Below are 13,811 nucleotides of genomic sequence, written 5' to 3' on the forward strand. Positions count from 1 at the left end.
AGTGAAATGGCTTGACCACTGAACATTTACTAGTCCTATTCCCACAAAAAGTTGTCCTGGGTGGGATTCAAACCCACCGCGCGCGATGCTACGGTTACTACAGCAAGAAAACTACGTTACCGACCATAACGTAGGTACAGTTATAAATTTATCTAACTCAGTTCAGTAGTTTTTGTAAACACATCACCTTGTAGATAGGTCCTAAAGCCACTCTTACCAGCGTTTATTGTCTGTAACACCAAACTACCTAACAAACAAAAAATAAACTGCAAATTATTAAAATTTAGCGTTAAAGATGCTATATACTGCGATATTTATTGTAATGACATGACAAGTTGATATTATTAAGCAACCTCCAGAATTTAGTCGAGCTTAATAGAATGTCTCTCGTTTAGTGTATTATCTGTAGTCCGCGCCGCGCCATCTTGGCTGTCTTGATTCATGTCTTGTTGACACATTGTTGGTGTTAGCTGGCTCAATATAAATCAATAGCAAAACATTGTGAGAATATTCAGTAAATAAGTGCGTACTTATATTGTAAAGTTTACATTGATATAGCACATTGAGATTTAATTCATTGGTAGCTCTTTGGCCTCTTTGACATACGTTCTGTGGATAATAGTGCTATGAGTTCAAGACATCGTGACAGGAGCCGTTCAAGATCCCGTGATCGCGACAGGCACAAGGAACGAGACCGGGACAAGACCAGAGATCGTGACCGTGACAAAGACAGGGAGCGGGATCGTGAGCGAGATCGTGATCGTGAAAGAGATCGTGATCGCGACCGCGACCGTGAGCGTGATCGAGATCGTGATCGTGATCGAGACCGTGATCGCGACAGAGACAGAGACAGGGAGCGAGACCGGGACCGCCACCGTTCCAAGAGGTACCTCTCATAATATCACTATGTACATTGAAAACGCAGGTTAATTATTCTACTTTCTAATGAAAATGCTATCCTAGAGACAAGGAGCGCGAGCGGAGCCGCAGTCGCGACCGGCACAAGGAGAAGCGGCGCAGTCGCAGTCGCTCGCGTAGTAGGAGTCGCAGTCGCAGTCGGAAGTCCAAAGACAGGTAAGTTACAATGAATTGTTGATATTGTTTATTTTGTTTTATACATATTATTACAACAAAACATTAAAGTAAACTAACATTTAGTGGTGTCAACAGAGATGGCACCATAGCCCTGCTGGACCAGATGGTGGGCACCACTACTAAGGCGACAGCACGGCAGGTGACCACCAACGGTGCTATCAACCCTGCCACACAGGCTGCCATCTTGGCAGCGGCAGCTGTCGCTCAGGTAACACAACATGCTGCTGTTGCACGCTATCTCCTATATTCTTGCAACTCACTAATGATAGACCAACATTCTAATCTATGATTAAATCCAAAATTATATCCATGTGGTAAAGGCATATGAAGTTGAGTGAAATAATTTGTTTGGTGAGCTTGAATAATCATGCTAGATCCCAAATTCAGTAATAGTTTTCCATAAAACTAATAGAAAATTGTAACTTAACTGACAAACTTATGTTTGCAGTTGAATGATCAACTATTACTTACATGTTTAGTATGGTATGGTATTTCAGCATAATACAATTACTTATTAATTCTAAAGAAAAAAAAATCAGTTGATAGATCGATTAATAATAATACTAAATGTCAAAGAAGTATACCAACTATGAGGTAAGCAAACACGTTTTCTATGTCACCTCTGCCTCCTAATTTCATGCCTGGTATATTATTGTTCTCAGTTTATGAATTTAGAATTTAATCATAGAACATAGTCTCCACATAGTGGAAGATGTGAGTGTGTCATGTGGATAGTTTGTTGACGAGGCCTCATTGCGTCGTAACAGACGTTCGTGGCGCAGCGGCGCATGGCGGCGCCCGTGCAGCCGGCCGCGGCCGCCGCCGCCGCGCTGTCGGCCGCCACGGCCATCCCGCCGCCCACCTCCGTGCAGCAGAAGCTGGAGCTGCTGCAGGCGCGCACCGAGTCGCGCTACCGCGACAAGCCGCCGCACCACGACTACCACCCCGACGACGACAAGGACGACGGGCTCGGTGAGTGGCCGAGGGCCGGCGGGCGGGCGGAGTGTCGCTCGGTACTGACGTGGCGCTGCGCAGGTCCCGTGGGCGAGACGGCGGCGGAGCGGCGGGCGCGGCGCCGGCGCACGCGCTGGATGGGCTCGGAGCACGACAAGACCTTCATCCCGGGGCTGCCCACCGTGCTGCCGTCCACGCTGACCCGCGAGCAGGAGGAGCAGTACCTGCGTGAGTGCCGCCGCTTTCCCTTCTCCCCGGAACCGTCTGTGACGCGACCTTGCGGCGACGCCGCTCAATATGATTATTCTTTAGCGCACCGACTGCGCTCTACGACTTTGTCGGTGTCCACAGATATGTCCCACCGAGCCGTTGTCTCTCCGGCGCGCTCGACCGTACGTTCCGTTAGTTCCCACATATACACGTCGACGCATAGGTCGTAGCGAGTCGCCCGCGCCGCTCGCAGCCCCGCGCGCCGCGGTGCGCCGGGACGGAGACGCGAGACCGTGGCCGTATACGCAGGGTGTAGTTCTTGTATTTTATGTTTTGCTTTTTAAGATCAGATGGTGTCGTGACAGAACGAACATACTCACACGCGAGATCTGCGTAATGCGTTAAACCGATGACACGCTCTGCATCACGAACCGATCAAATTTAACATCGGATCTAAAGAATGTAGCGATGAGCATTGCAATATGTTTTTTTTTTCTAGTTTATAATTCCATAAAAGTTGCACAGATTAAAGAAATGAATATGTTTAACTGTTAAAGCGAGAGATGTGAGGAACCACGTACGGCTCGGATGGTTCGCGTCGGCAGTGCACAACTCATAGTATGTCCGTATGCGCTAATGAGCCTGTTTCAGCGTGCTGCCTCCCCGGAGGCGTAGGTGGTGTTGGCGTCAGTATTCTAATGAGTGCGTCTGGCCGCGCGTGGCTAACCCCTTCCCTTGCAGTTCAGCTGCAGATCGAGGAGGTGTCCCGCAAGCTGCGCTCCGGCGACCTGGGCATCCCCGCCAACATCGAGGAGAGGTTTGTGCCGCCGCCGCCCGCCCCGCAGCTCCGCACCACGCGCTGAGTATCGCACACTGTATTCTTACCTTACACTAGTCGATGCGCGCCGCCCTCGACCCGGCCGCCCTACTAATGAGCTACTTTTTAATTTTGCAGGTCGCAATATCAGACTGCTCGTAACTAATGATTCAATTAATTAATTCTACTCCTCTAATAAATAATTTTTCACCTACAGGACGTTATTAATCACTGAATTATTTTCAGGGCTAATGAGCTTAATTAAAATTTCAGGATAAAAATTAATTGAATTATTTTTTTCTCAGGGCGTTAGGAATCGGTAGTTAGAGTAGGAGAGCGGTGCACCGGCTAGCGTGCACCGCTCGGTGACCCGACTCGTATAATATGTAGTCATGACGCGAGGCGCGCCCGCCGCGAGCCCCGCGCCGGGCGCGTGCACCGCACCCCTCCACACACACACACTGACAGATATATTTTTTAACTTTAAACTCGGCCATCGATCGATTTCGATTCGATTTTCGTCTCGACTAGAGATACGGCTCGCGTGTAGCGTCGATGGCCCCGAGTGTCGCGGTGTGTGTGTGGCGCGGGCGCGTGCTGACGGGCGGCTGCGCAGGTCGCCGTCGCCGGAGCCCATCTACTCCACGGACGGCAAGCGCCTCAACACCCGCGAGTACCGCACGCGCCGCAAGCTGGAGGAGGAGCGCCACCGCCTCGTGCAGCGCATGCACCAGATCAACCCCGAGTTCAAGCCGCCGCCCGACTACAAGTACGTGCCGCCCGCCCCGCTCCCGTGTGTGTGTGTGTGTGTGACCGAGCGCTGACCGAGCTCGCTGTTGCAGGCCGCCCATCATCCGCGTGCACGACAAGGTGATGATCCCGCAGGAGGAGCACCCCGACATCAACTTCGTGGGCCTGCTCATCGGACCGCGCGGCAACACGCTTAAAGGTATTCGAACGAATTTTGAGATATTGGAATTTACGATGCCTGATGATGTGTTTTTGAGTATTCGCTAAATATCGGACGTAGAGGAGCACCGTTGTAACGTGTGCCGTGTGATCCCTTAGCGATGGAGAAGGAGACGGGCGCCAAGATCATCATCCGCGGCAAGGGCTCGGTGAAGGAGGGCAAGGTGGGCCGCAAGGACGGCCAGCCGCTGCCCGGCGAGGACGAGCCGCTGCACGCCTACATCACCGCCACCAACGCCGACTGCGTCAAGAAGGCCGTGGAGAAGGTGCGCCGCTCTCTCCCTCCTACTGTATCTAGCGCGTGCTCTCCACGTATCGAGACTCATTTCATTTCGTCACCGTTATTACAAAAATAACTGACACATCGAAGCCAAATAGTGTAAGCACGTCTTCGCGGTCCTTTTTTTTTGCAAATATCGTACGGGCGGGACGTAGCCGAACCGAATTATTGTAATATGACATCGATGTATCACGTACTAACCTATGATCTACGATAAAGAATACTATCACTGTTTGAACGCGTGGGTGTGCCGCCGCAGATCAAGGAGGTGATCCGGCAGGGCGTGGAGGTGCCGGAGGGGCAGAACGACCTGCGCCGCATGCAGCTGCGCGAGCTGGCGCAGCTCAACGGCACGCTGCGGGAGAACGACGCCGTGCGCTGCGCCAACTGCTCCGCCACCGACCACAAGACGTGGCTGTGCCCCGACAAGCCCAACGTCACCAACAGCATCGTGTGCTCCTCCTGCGGCGGCGCCGGGCACATCGCGCGGGACTGCCGAGCCAAGCGGCCCGGCCAGGGCACGCTGGCGCACCACGCCAACAAGGTACTCGCTACTGTGTGTCACCGTGTGCCGCCCAGGGCACGCTGGCGCACCACGCCAACAAGGTACTCGCTACTGTGTGTCATCGTGTGCCGCCCAGGGCACGCTGGCGCACCACGCCAACAAGGTACTCGCTACTGTGTGTCACCGTGTGCCGCCCAGGGCACGCTGGCGCACCACGCCAACAAGGTACTCGCTACTGTGTGTCACCGTGTGCCGCCCAGGGCACGCTGGCGCACCACGCCAACAAGGTACTCGCTACTGTGTGTCACCGTGTGCCGCCCAGGGCACGCTGGCGCACCACGCCAACAAGGTACTCGCTACTGTGTGTCACCGTGTGCCGCCCAGGGCACGCTGGCGCACCACGCCAACAAGGTACTCGCTACTGTGTGTCACCGTGTGCCGCCCAGGGCACGCTGGCGCACCACGCCAACAAGGTACTCGCTACTGTGTGTCACCGTGTGCCGCCCAGGGCACGCTGGCGCACCACGCCAACAAGGTACTCGCTACTGTGTGTCATCGTGTGCCGCCCAGGGCACGCTGGCGCACCACGCCAACAAGGTACTCGCTACTGTGTGTCATCGTGTGCCGCCCAGGGCACGCTGGCGCACCACGCCAACAAGGTACTCGCTACTGTGTGTCATCGTGTGCCGCCCAGGGCACGCTGGCGCACCACGCCAACAAGGTACTCGCTACTGTGTGTCACCGTGTGCCGCCCAGGGCACGCTGGCGCACCACGCCAACAAGGTACTCGCTACTGTGTGTCACCGTGTGCCGCCCAGGGCACGCTGGCGCACCACGCCAACAAGGTACTCGCTACTGTGTGTCACCGTGTGCCGCCCAGGGCACGCTGGCGCACCACGCCAACAAGGTACTCGCTACTGTGTGTCACCGTGTGCCGCCCAGGGCACGCTGGCGCACCACGCCAACAAGGTACTCGCTACTGTGTGTCACCGTGTGCCGCCCAGGGCACGCTGGCGCACCACGCCAACAAGGTACTCGCTACTGTGTGTCACCGTGTGCCGCCCAGGGCACGCTGGCGCACCACGCCAACAAGGTACTCGCTACTGTGTGTCACCGTGTGCCGCCCAGGGCACGCTGGCGCACCACGCCAACAAGGTACTCGCTACTGTGTGTCACCGTGTGCCGCCCAGGGCACGCTGGCGCACCACGCCAACAAGGTACTCGCTACTGTGTGTCACCGTGTGCCGCCCAGGGCACGCTGGCGCACCACGCCAACAAGGTACTCGCTACTGTGTGTCACCGTGTGCCGCCCAGGGCACGCTGGCGCACCACGCCAACAAGGTACTCGCTACTGTGTGTCACCGTGTGCCGCCCAGGGCACGCTGGCGCACCACGCCAACAAGGTACTCGCTACTGTGTGTCATCGTGTGCCGCCCAGGGCACGCTGGCGCACCACGCCAAAATCAAAATCAAATCATTTATTCATTTAAGTCAAGTGCTGACACTTATGATAGTCAATGATACAGGGAGTGAATTTACCGCCAGTTCGGAAGGTAGGGCCAATGAGAAGAGCTGGCAAGAAACTCCTGGCCACTCTTTTTAATCGCCAAATGATTTTAACAATATTTATGCTGGTATAAAACATTGATGATGTAAGTAGCTGCTACCTACCAACACTACCGAACACCCTTTGGTCATAATATAAATTAAATCAATATTAATATATAGGTGCTAATAAACAAGATATAAATAGTATTGGAAGCATGATGGGAGCATCTACCCACATAATAATATAAGTAATGAAATCATAAGAGGCATTTCAAGAGCATACTGTGGTAAAGGAAGTACAGTTAGTGAAACGTAGTTACTTAAAAATTATGGCAGTCACCACACCAGGACGACCAGTCACCCCAAGCAGCACCCGTTCACGAGTATGACGCGTGGACCAGCCATCACCCCCTTCGCACATATTAGAGGGAAGGGGGTGACCCGGCACACGACGCCGCCGCAAGCAATGACATTTTAGTGAGCACTAGCTGACCCGCGCAGCTTCACTTGCGTCACATAAGAGAGAACGGGATAAATTTTTCCCTGTTTTTGTAACATTTTTATTGGTACTCTGCTCCTATTGGTCGTAGCGTGATGAAATATAGCATATAACCTTCCTCGATAAATGGGCTATCTAACACTGAAAGATTTTTTTCAAATCGGACCAGTAGTTCTTGAGATTAGCGTGTTCTAACAGAAAAACAAAAAACTCTTCAGCTTTATAATATTAGCATAGATAGAGGCCGCCCGTGACTTCGTCCGCGTGGATACCATCCCGTGTAAATCCTGATCCTTCGGGAACTCCGTGGTAAAAAGCCTATGTGTTATTCCGGGTCTTCAGCTACCTATATACCAAATTTCATCCTAATCTTTTGAGTAGTATATGCGTGAAAGAGTAACAAACATACATACTCACAAACTTTCGCATTTATAATATTAGTAGGATCTGTCTACCAAATTTCATCAGAGTTTTTCAATAGTTCTTGTGTGAAGGTAGTTGGAAAGAAACAATCATGAGGAATGACATGTCTGACAGTTGTTTAACACAGCTCTTTATAGAATGTTGCATTTAAATTAATAAAAACTTTGTATGATACGTTTGTGAGGTTTTCTCTAAAACTACTTTTACTTATACAAAGCTTAATTATTCCTGAATAACAAAATATGCCTTTTTTTTCTCGAAAAATATTCTCAAAATAATTTATCTCTTAATGTAACGAAGTCCCGCTAAGGATATCCGCCATTAAAACAGTTGCCATGACAACGGAATTTTGTTAATTCAATGTCATTATAATATGATTATTCGCGACTTCGTTCGTCACCTGAATTTTCCCGGGAAATGCGTCATTTTCCCGGGGTAAAAAGTAGCCTATGTCCTTTCTCGGGTATCAAAATATCTCCATACCAAATTTCATGCAAATTGGTTCAGTAGTTTGGGCGTGATTGAGTAGCAGACAGACAGACAGACAGAGTTACTTTCGCATTTATAATATTAGTATAGATGACGAACCTTGGCATGGGAGCCCACCATTTCAATGAAAAAAAGATAATGAATACCACTGAGACTCGTGCAATACCTCTCTGTTACAGAGTTGAAATGACTGATTAATGTTTATACAATGCAAAGATGTATATATAAATATAAATATATAGATATTTAATCTTGATTTGTGTAGAACGCGTAACTAACTAATCCCATGTTTTCTTATCCATTAAGTAATCGTCAACCTTATAATAACCCCTTTTAATAAGATGATCTTTAACAGCTACTTTGAATTTTTGTTGGGGAAGATCCATAACACTGCTAGGGAGTTTGTTATACAACCGATCACCAAGACCTGCAAATGAGTTGTGTACTTTTTGCAATCTATTGCAGGGACCTACTAATTTGTGCTTATTTCTGGTATTAATGTTGTGAATGTCACTATTCTTAGCAAACGAATTAATGTTTTGTTTGATGAACATCAAATTCGCAAAAATATACTGTGATGCCACCGTCAGTATACCGATTTTCCCAAATACCTCCCGCTGAGAGTCCCGCGCTCCTAGGCCGTAAATAGCGCGAATTGCTCTTTTTTGAATTACAAAAATTGTGTCCATATCAGCCGCCCTGCCCCAAAGTAGAATACCGTAGGACAAAACGCTGTGAAAGTACCCAAAGTAAACCAGTCTTGCCGCATCTACACCCGCAAACTGTCTTACCTTTCTTATTGCATAGGCTGCGGAGCTGAGCCTGCCCGCGAGCTTTGTTATTTGGGTGCCCCATTGAAGCTTATTATCTAAATGTTCTTTGAGTTAGTAAGACGTGAGTGATGTACGGTCCGTGGTGTGTGCAGGCCAAGATCGACGAGGAGTACATGTCGCTGATGGCGGAGCTGGGCGAGGCGCCGGTGGGCGCGGCGGCGGCGCGGCGCTTCCCGCCCTCGCTGTTCCCGCACGCGCACTCCGCGCCGCGCGCCATCATGGCGCCGCCCGGTCAGTCCCGCGCCGCACACTCGTCTCATTCTACAGCCTCTACTTCCTCTATTTTTGGAGTCGGTGTCGGTCATGAAAATGTTAATGTAGCCTATAACAAATATATAACACGGCGCGTCTGACTGTCCCCTTCCACGGGACCTCGCGCCCCTCTCTCTCGCGTCTTCGAGTCGCGCGTGCATAGATGTGTGGTCATGCATCGGTATGTAAGTAGTTCTCGCTTACATACTTACCCCGGCTGACACCGACTCCCAAAATAACAATATTCGTAACCGTATTATATTAACCTTCTGTGGTAATGACACGAGTCGTGTCTAGTACATACCTACATTTTGATAAGTATGTATAATAGAATACGGGAATTAACGCGAACACGCATTTTACCCCAGGCAGACTGACTGGGACCACGGCGAGTGCAACCTGCGCCAAAACGTTAGGCATTTTAAGGTAAAATGCATGTTCGCGTTAATTCCCGTATTCTATTATACATTAAACATGCAACGCGAGAGTTTAAGTTATGATTTTGATAAGTAGTTTTCGAGGAATTTTAAAAAAGAAGTACAATTATTTTTCACTTTTTAGTTTTGGAATATTTATTTTTGAAAATTTTTGTTTTATACATCCATATTTGGAAAACGCAACAACATTTTTCGTAAGATGAGGGTTAAGCGTGCGTTAATAATACATCATTATAGATAGACATATCGATGTCTACTGTTGGTGATCCAATAAATAAACAAATAAATCGTATTCAGCAGGTGAGCTGTCGGGCGGCGTGTTCCCGCCGCCGCCGCCGCCGCCCAGCTCGCAGCCCGCGCCGTGGCTCGGTAAGTACCCGCGCCACCCGCGCCGTGCCGCCACCGTCGACTCTATGTCTGAATAATGTCCATATTCTCCTTCGGTTTTGCGCTTCTTATAGTATTGCGAATACAGTAGCGTCGAATGTCACTTCGGCATCCCTCTTCTTTTTCATCCGAAACGATAACAATCGGGGGGAGTCTTTCCAATGTTAGTTAGTTTCCTTATAGGAATAACTAGCTGACCCGTGCGGCTCCGCTCGCGTGAATTTCGTACTGTTGCTTATTCGTTTGAGCACGCGAATTGCGAAGCACTCGATACACCTACACATAAAAATGCTAACCACTCTTTTGTCATCTAATGGTTATTTACGAAAGGGACCCGAAGGGCACACAATGTGACACAGGCTCAGGCAGGCCTGATTTCCTGTGGTTACCTTCTTTTCCGCTCTCGTCTGTATCCCTACCAGTTTACAGTGTAGAATATAATACCTAATTATAGACTGACCATTGCTTAACCGTCTGGATTCAGAATATTGTTATAGGTACAGACAGACCTATCTGCGCCGGAGCTCTTCACACGCGTAATAATGTATACTTGCGATGATACGTCCGAAACCGCGTAACCCGTAATTATTTTTTATATATCATCCGTTGTTTATTTTTTAAAACTTACCACATAGTCTGTTTCATAGCTATCCAATTTATTTCCTTAATGCAACCAATTAATTTGGTTATGTGTTTCGAACAACAACGCCATCTATTGGTTGGTGCGAACAACAAGTATCGATACGGCAGGCGCCGCGTTAACTATGCGAATGTTGTGAAATGGATTGCAACGCCATCTATGGTCTCTATAGGGAAACGCAGGTTCAAACGATTTCTACGTATTTATTTCAATTTTCTAAAAATCTTTGAAATGTTATGCTATAAAAATATGTATCCTAGAAGTTGCTCCACTACTTATTCTATGCATATACCAAATTTCAGTGCATTCTATTCGGTAGTTTTTACGTGATAGCGACACATACAGACGGAGGACAGACAGACAGACAGACAGAAAAGAAAATTATAAATTGCAGATTCGGTATCAGTATCCGTTACTAAACATCCCCCTTTGTTTTTTTTTTAAATATATTCTATGTACAGAATTGTCCTCTCTACAGATTTATTATAAGTATAGATATAATATTTGTCCACTTTAACGAGAGCCGTACGAGAATGGAGCGCCGGGCACGATACAGCCGCTGGCGGCACAGAGCTAGTGCTCGGTCGCTGTGACGTCACGTGTGTGTAGGTGCGGGCTCGCAGCCGCCGCCGCCGGGCAGCGCGTTCCCGCCGCCGCCGCCGCCGCACCCCGCGCCGCACGCCGCGCCGCTGCACCACGCGGTACGTGCCCGCTCTCTGTACCTAGTTGTGTGACCGTGAGCAGTGTGAGCCGACCGACGCACCGATCTAACGACGCCCGGCCCGAACCGCCGGACGGATCGCCCTCAAATTTGCCATGCGCTTAGACGTTAGGCGTCGCGCGAGAGAGGATTTTGATCGATCATTTATCCCCGGGGGTATGAAAGTTTGTATGAAAATGCTGTCCCGAATGGCGGGCCGTTTTGATTTTAATTTCTGCCTTCCTGTCTGAATATAGTTACGTGCGAAACGAATTGCACTTTGATGACTTCTTAACTCTACTCTTCATAATTTATTTTAACCGACTCTGAGTTCTTCTTGAGTGTTTAATGATAATATTTTTTCGTATGGTGATTCTGATAACCGAAGCGTTGTTCCCTTTTTTTCGTTTAATTTTGTCTTTTCACTGTTTTCAGTCACAGCTTGAATATTGATCAAATATGACAAAACATCGTGCAGTGTGTAACTGATTCGAACTTACACGACGTTTATTAATGACACATTTATAATATTCGCAGGTATACGATATTAATTTTTATTAGTGAGTAATAAGAATATGCTAGCATGCGATTATATAAGGAACACTCGAACGAGACGTTTGATTATACGAGTGCCGTATAACACTCGCGTTAGAGATAACGACGAGTGTCGCGAAGACAGACACCACTTCACCTCGCCCCTCGATTACGTAACCGGCTTAAAATATCTGACGGTGTAATGTGGTCGTATGTTGCAGGACGGCAAGATGGGCCCCCCCGCCTGCGTGCCGGGCCCGCACATGCCGCCGCCGCCGCCCGGTCAGTAGCGCGCCACGTCGGGCTGCCGGCCCGATTATTATCGAGTTTCTTTTATTTATGTGCGTTAACACCGTGTGTGTCGTGTGACAGGGATGATGGGCATGTCGGGCATGTCGTGGCGCGGCGCCTTCAACCCGCCGCCCTGGGGCGCGCCGCCGCCGCCCGCCTTCCTGGCGCCGCCGCCGCCGCCGCCGCCCGTGTCGCAGGACTAGCCGGGCCACCGGGACCGCCGAGCGCCGTGTTATGTTGACAGAACTCTATTGACGTGTAATATAAATAAATGATTGACTACCACCGCCGCCTGTCATTGTCCTTCCCCGTCACCGCTCGGACGCATCGACGTGCGAGCCCGGGCCGGCGCCGCGCTAGGCTCGTAGTCGGCCGTCGAGTGATAGTTTACATAATCGATATAGTCGCGATAACGTGGAGTGGCGCTCGTCATCGGCGCGAGGGCGGTATAAGAGCGGGCGGCGCGGCGGCCGGCCACTGTCCGCCGCCGCCATGCGACCGCCGCCCGCGCTCCTGCTGCTGCTCGCCCTCGCGCCGCCGCTGCACGCCGAGTGAGTGTGTCCCCTCCCTGTGCCGTTACTTCTGTATATGTCTTATCTAAATAATGTCCGACTGATGCTCACTCTCGTCCCTCCCGCGGCCCGCGACAGCTCCCTGGCCGAGCGCTGCGCTCGCGGGGCGCGGCCCGTGTCGTGCGCGGGCGCGTGCTCGGCGCAGCTGCTGCCGCACGCGGCCGACTGCGGGCTGTTCTACCACTGCGAGCACCCGTGCCGCGCGCCCGCGTGCCGCGCCTGCCCCGGCGGCCTGCACTTCGACCCGCAGGCGCGCGTGTGCGACTGGCCGGCGCTGGCGGGCTGCAGGGCGACGACCGCCGCCCGCCCGTCCACTACGGAATCTTCGACCTGGGCCGAATCGGATCCGACCGCGTCGACGGAACGTAACGTCACCGCGCCGACCTCACCCGCACCCTCGTCGATGTCGACCGCGTCTGTATCGTCATCGGGGACGTCGTCGCCGGACGTGTCCACGCTAACGTCTCTGGAGACGGCCGCGTCTGCGTCGTCGACGGAGACGTCCGCCACGACTGTATCGTCGTCGGAGACGCCTTCCTCTGTCCCTCCGTCTGAAACGCCTACGGCCGCGCCGGTTACGACCACTACGACCACTACGACCACTACGACCCCTACGACGACTACGACGGAAGAAGTATTTAGTCGAACCACTCGTGTACCTTCACGTTGTTATTAATGTGTCGCATTGGAGCTTCTGAAAAGCCCAACCCTAAATGTAACTTTTCTGATGAACTAATAAAATTATGTTATTAAAGTTTAGTGTTATTTAAGACTATAACTGCCGGCCTCTGCCGCCCCGGTGTGTATAGAACCTGAGGCGTATACGCAGAAAAACGTATGAACGACGACCCCCTCAAACTTCCATTGCTCAACCCACATCCATACACTTGTCATACGGAAAGCTACGTAGAAAGTTACGTAGGTATTTACATTCTATATTGTAATAATAAAAGTTAAATATTTAATTATTATGACTAGTCTTTATTTCACTGCCACTTGCTAATACCGTCTACACGGTTATGGGTACTATTCCCGGCTCTTTTGATGTTATGGCGCTTAACACACTGCCCCGCACCACGCAGCGTAGCGCGTGAATGCGTGTTCGAACGTTGCTTGTAAGTATCTCCGTTTGTATGGAAAACACGCATAGTCTAACACACAGAAAATGCATCCACGCGCGTTCATGCGGATCACGCGCGTTCGTGCGTTTTCCATACAAACGGAGATACTTACAAGCAACGTTCGAACACGCATTCACGCGCTACGCTGCGTGGTGCGGGGCAGTGTGTTAATCGCCTATGTTTCTACCTACGACTAGTAGTGGTGAATTTGTAAGATTTAGATCTGAGAGGTTTTGCTGAAGAAAATCCGATACC

General features: G+C 50.6%; 2 protein-coding genes across 5 annotated transcripts; both read left to right on the forward strand.

Annotated features, from left to right (window-relative positions):
• The first annotated feature begins 422 nt into the window (after positions 1-422).
• Positions 423-12,148, forward strand: SF1 (splicing factor 1). Of its 4 annotated transcripts, none has more exons than XM_076120237.1 (15): positions 423-886; positions 964-1,074; positions 1,144-1,303; positions 1,863-2,067; positions 2,131-2,277; positions 3,001-3,076; positions 3,693-3,845; positions 3,919-4,025; positions 4,145-4,311; positions 4,585-4,869; positions 8,715-8,853; positions 9,609-9,680; positions 10,948-11,039; positions 11,794-11,854; positions 11,945-12,148. In XM_076120237.1, the coding sequence occupies exons 1-15, from the start codon at positions 627-629 to the stop codon at positions 12,064-12,066; spliced, it is 2,157 nt and encodes a 718-aa protein (XP_075976352.1). In that variant the 5' UTR covers positions 423-626; the 3' UTR covers positions 12,067-12,148. The 4 variants fall into 4 exon arrangements, with proteins under 4 accessions (XP_075976352.1, XP_075976353.1, XP_075976354.1 ...); XM_076120238.1 differs by having other exon boundaries at positions 9,612-9,680; XM_076120239.1 differs by having other exon boundaries at positions 424-886; positions 1,159-1,303.
• A 137-nt stretch (positions 12,149-12,285) lies between these two features.
• Positions 12,286-13,189, forward strand: LOC142976724 (uncharacterized). Its single transcript, XM_076120241.1, has 2 exons — positions 12,286-12,414; positions 12,514-13,189. Exons 1-2 carry the CDS (start codon positions 12,356-12,358, stop codon positions 13,109-13,111), a joined length of 657 nt encoding a protein of 218 aa, XP_075976356.1. The 5' UTR covers positions 12,286-12,355; the 3' UTR covers positions 13,112-13,189.
• Positions 13,190-13,811: the final 622 nt, after the last annotated feature.

The sequence above is a fragment of the Anticarsia gemmatalis genome, chromosome 11, assembly GCF_050436995.1.
Source record: "Anticarsia gemmatalis isolate Benzon Research Colony breed Stoneville strain chromosome 11, ilAntGemm2 primary, whole genome shotgun sequence".
Lineage (NCBI taxonomy): Eukaryota > Metazoa > Arthropoda > Insecta > Lepidoptera > Erebidae > Anticarsia > Anticarsia gemmatalis.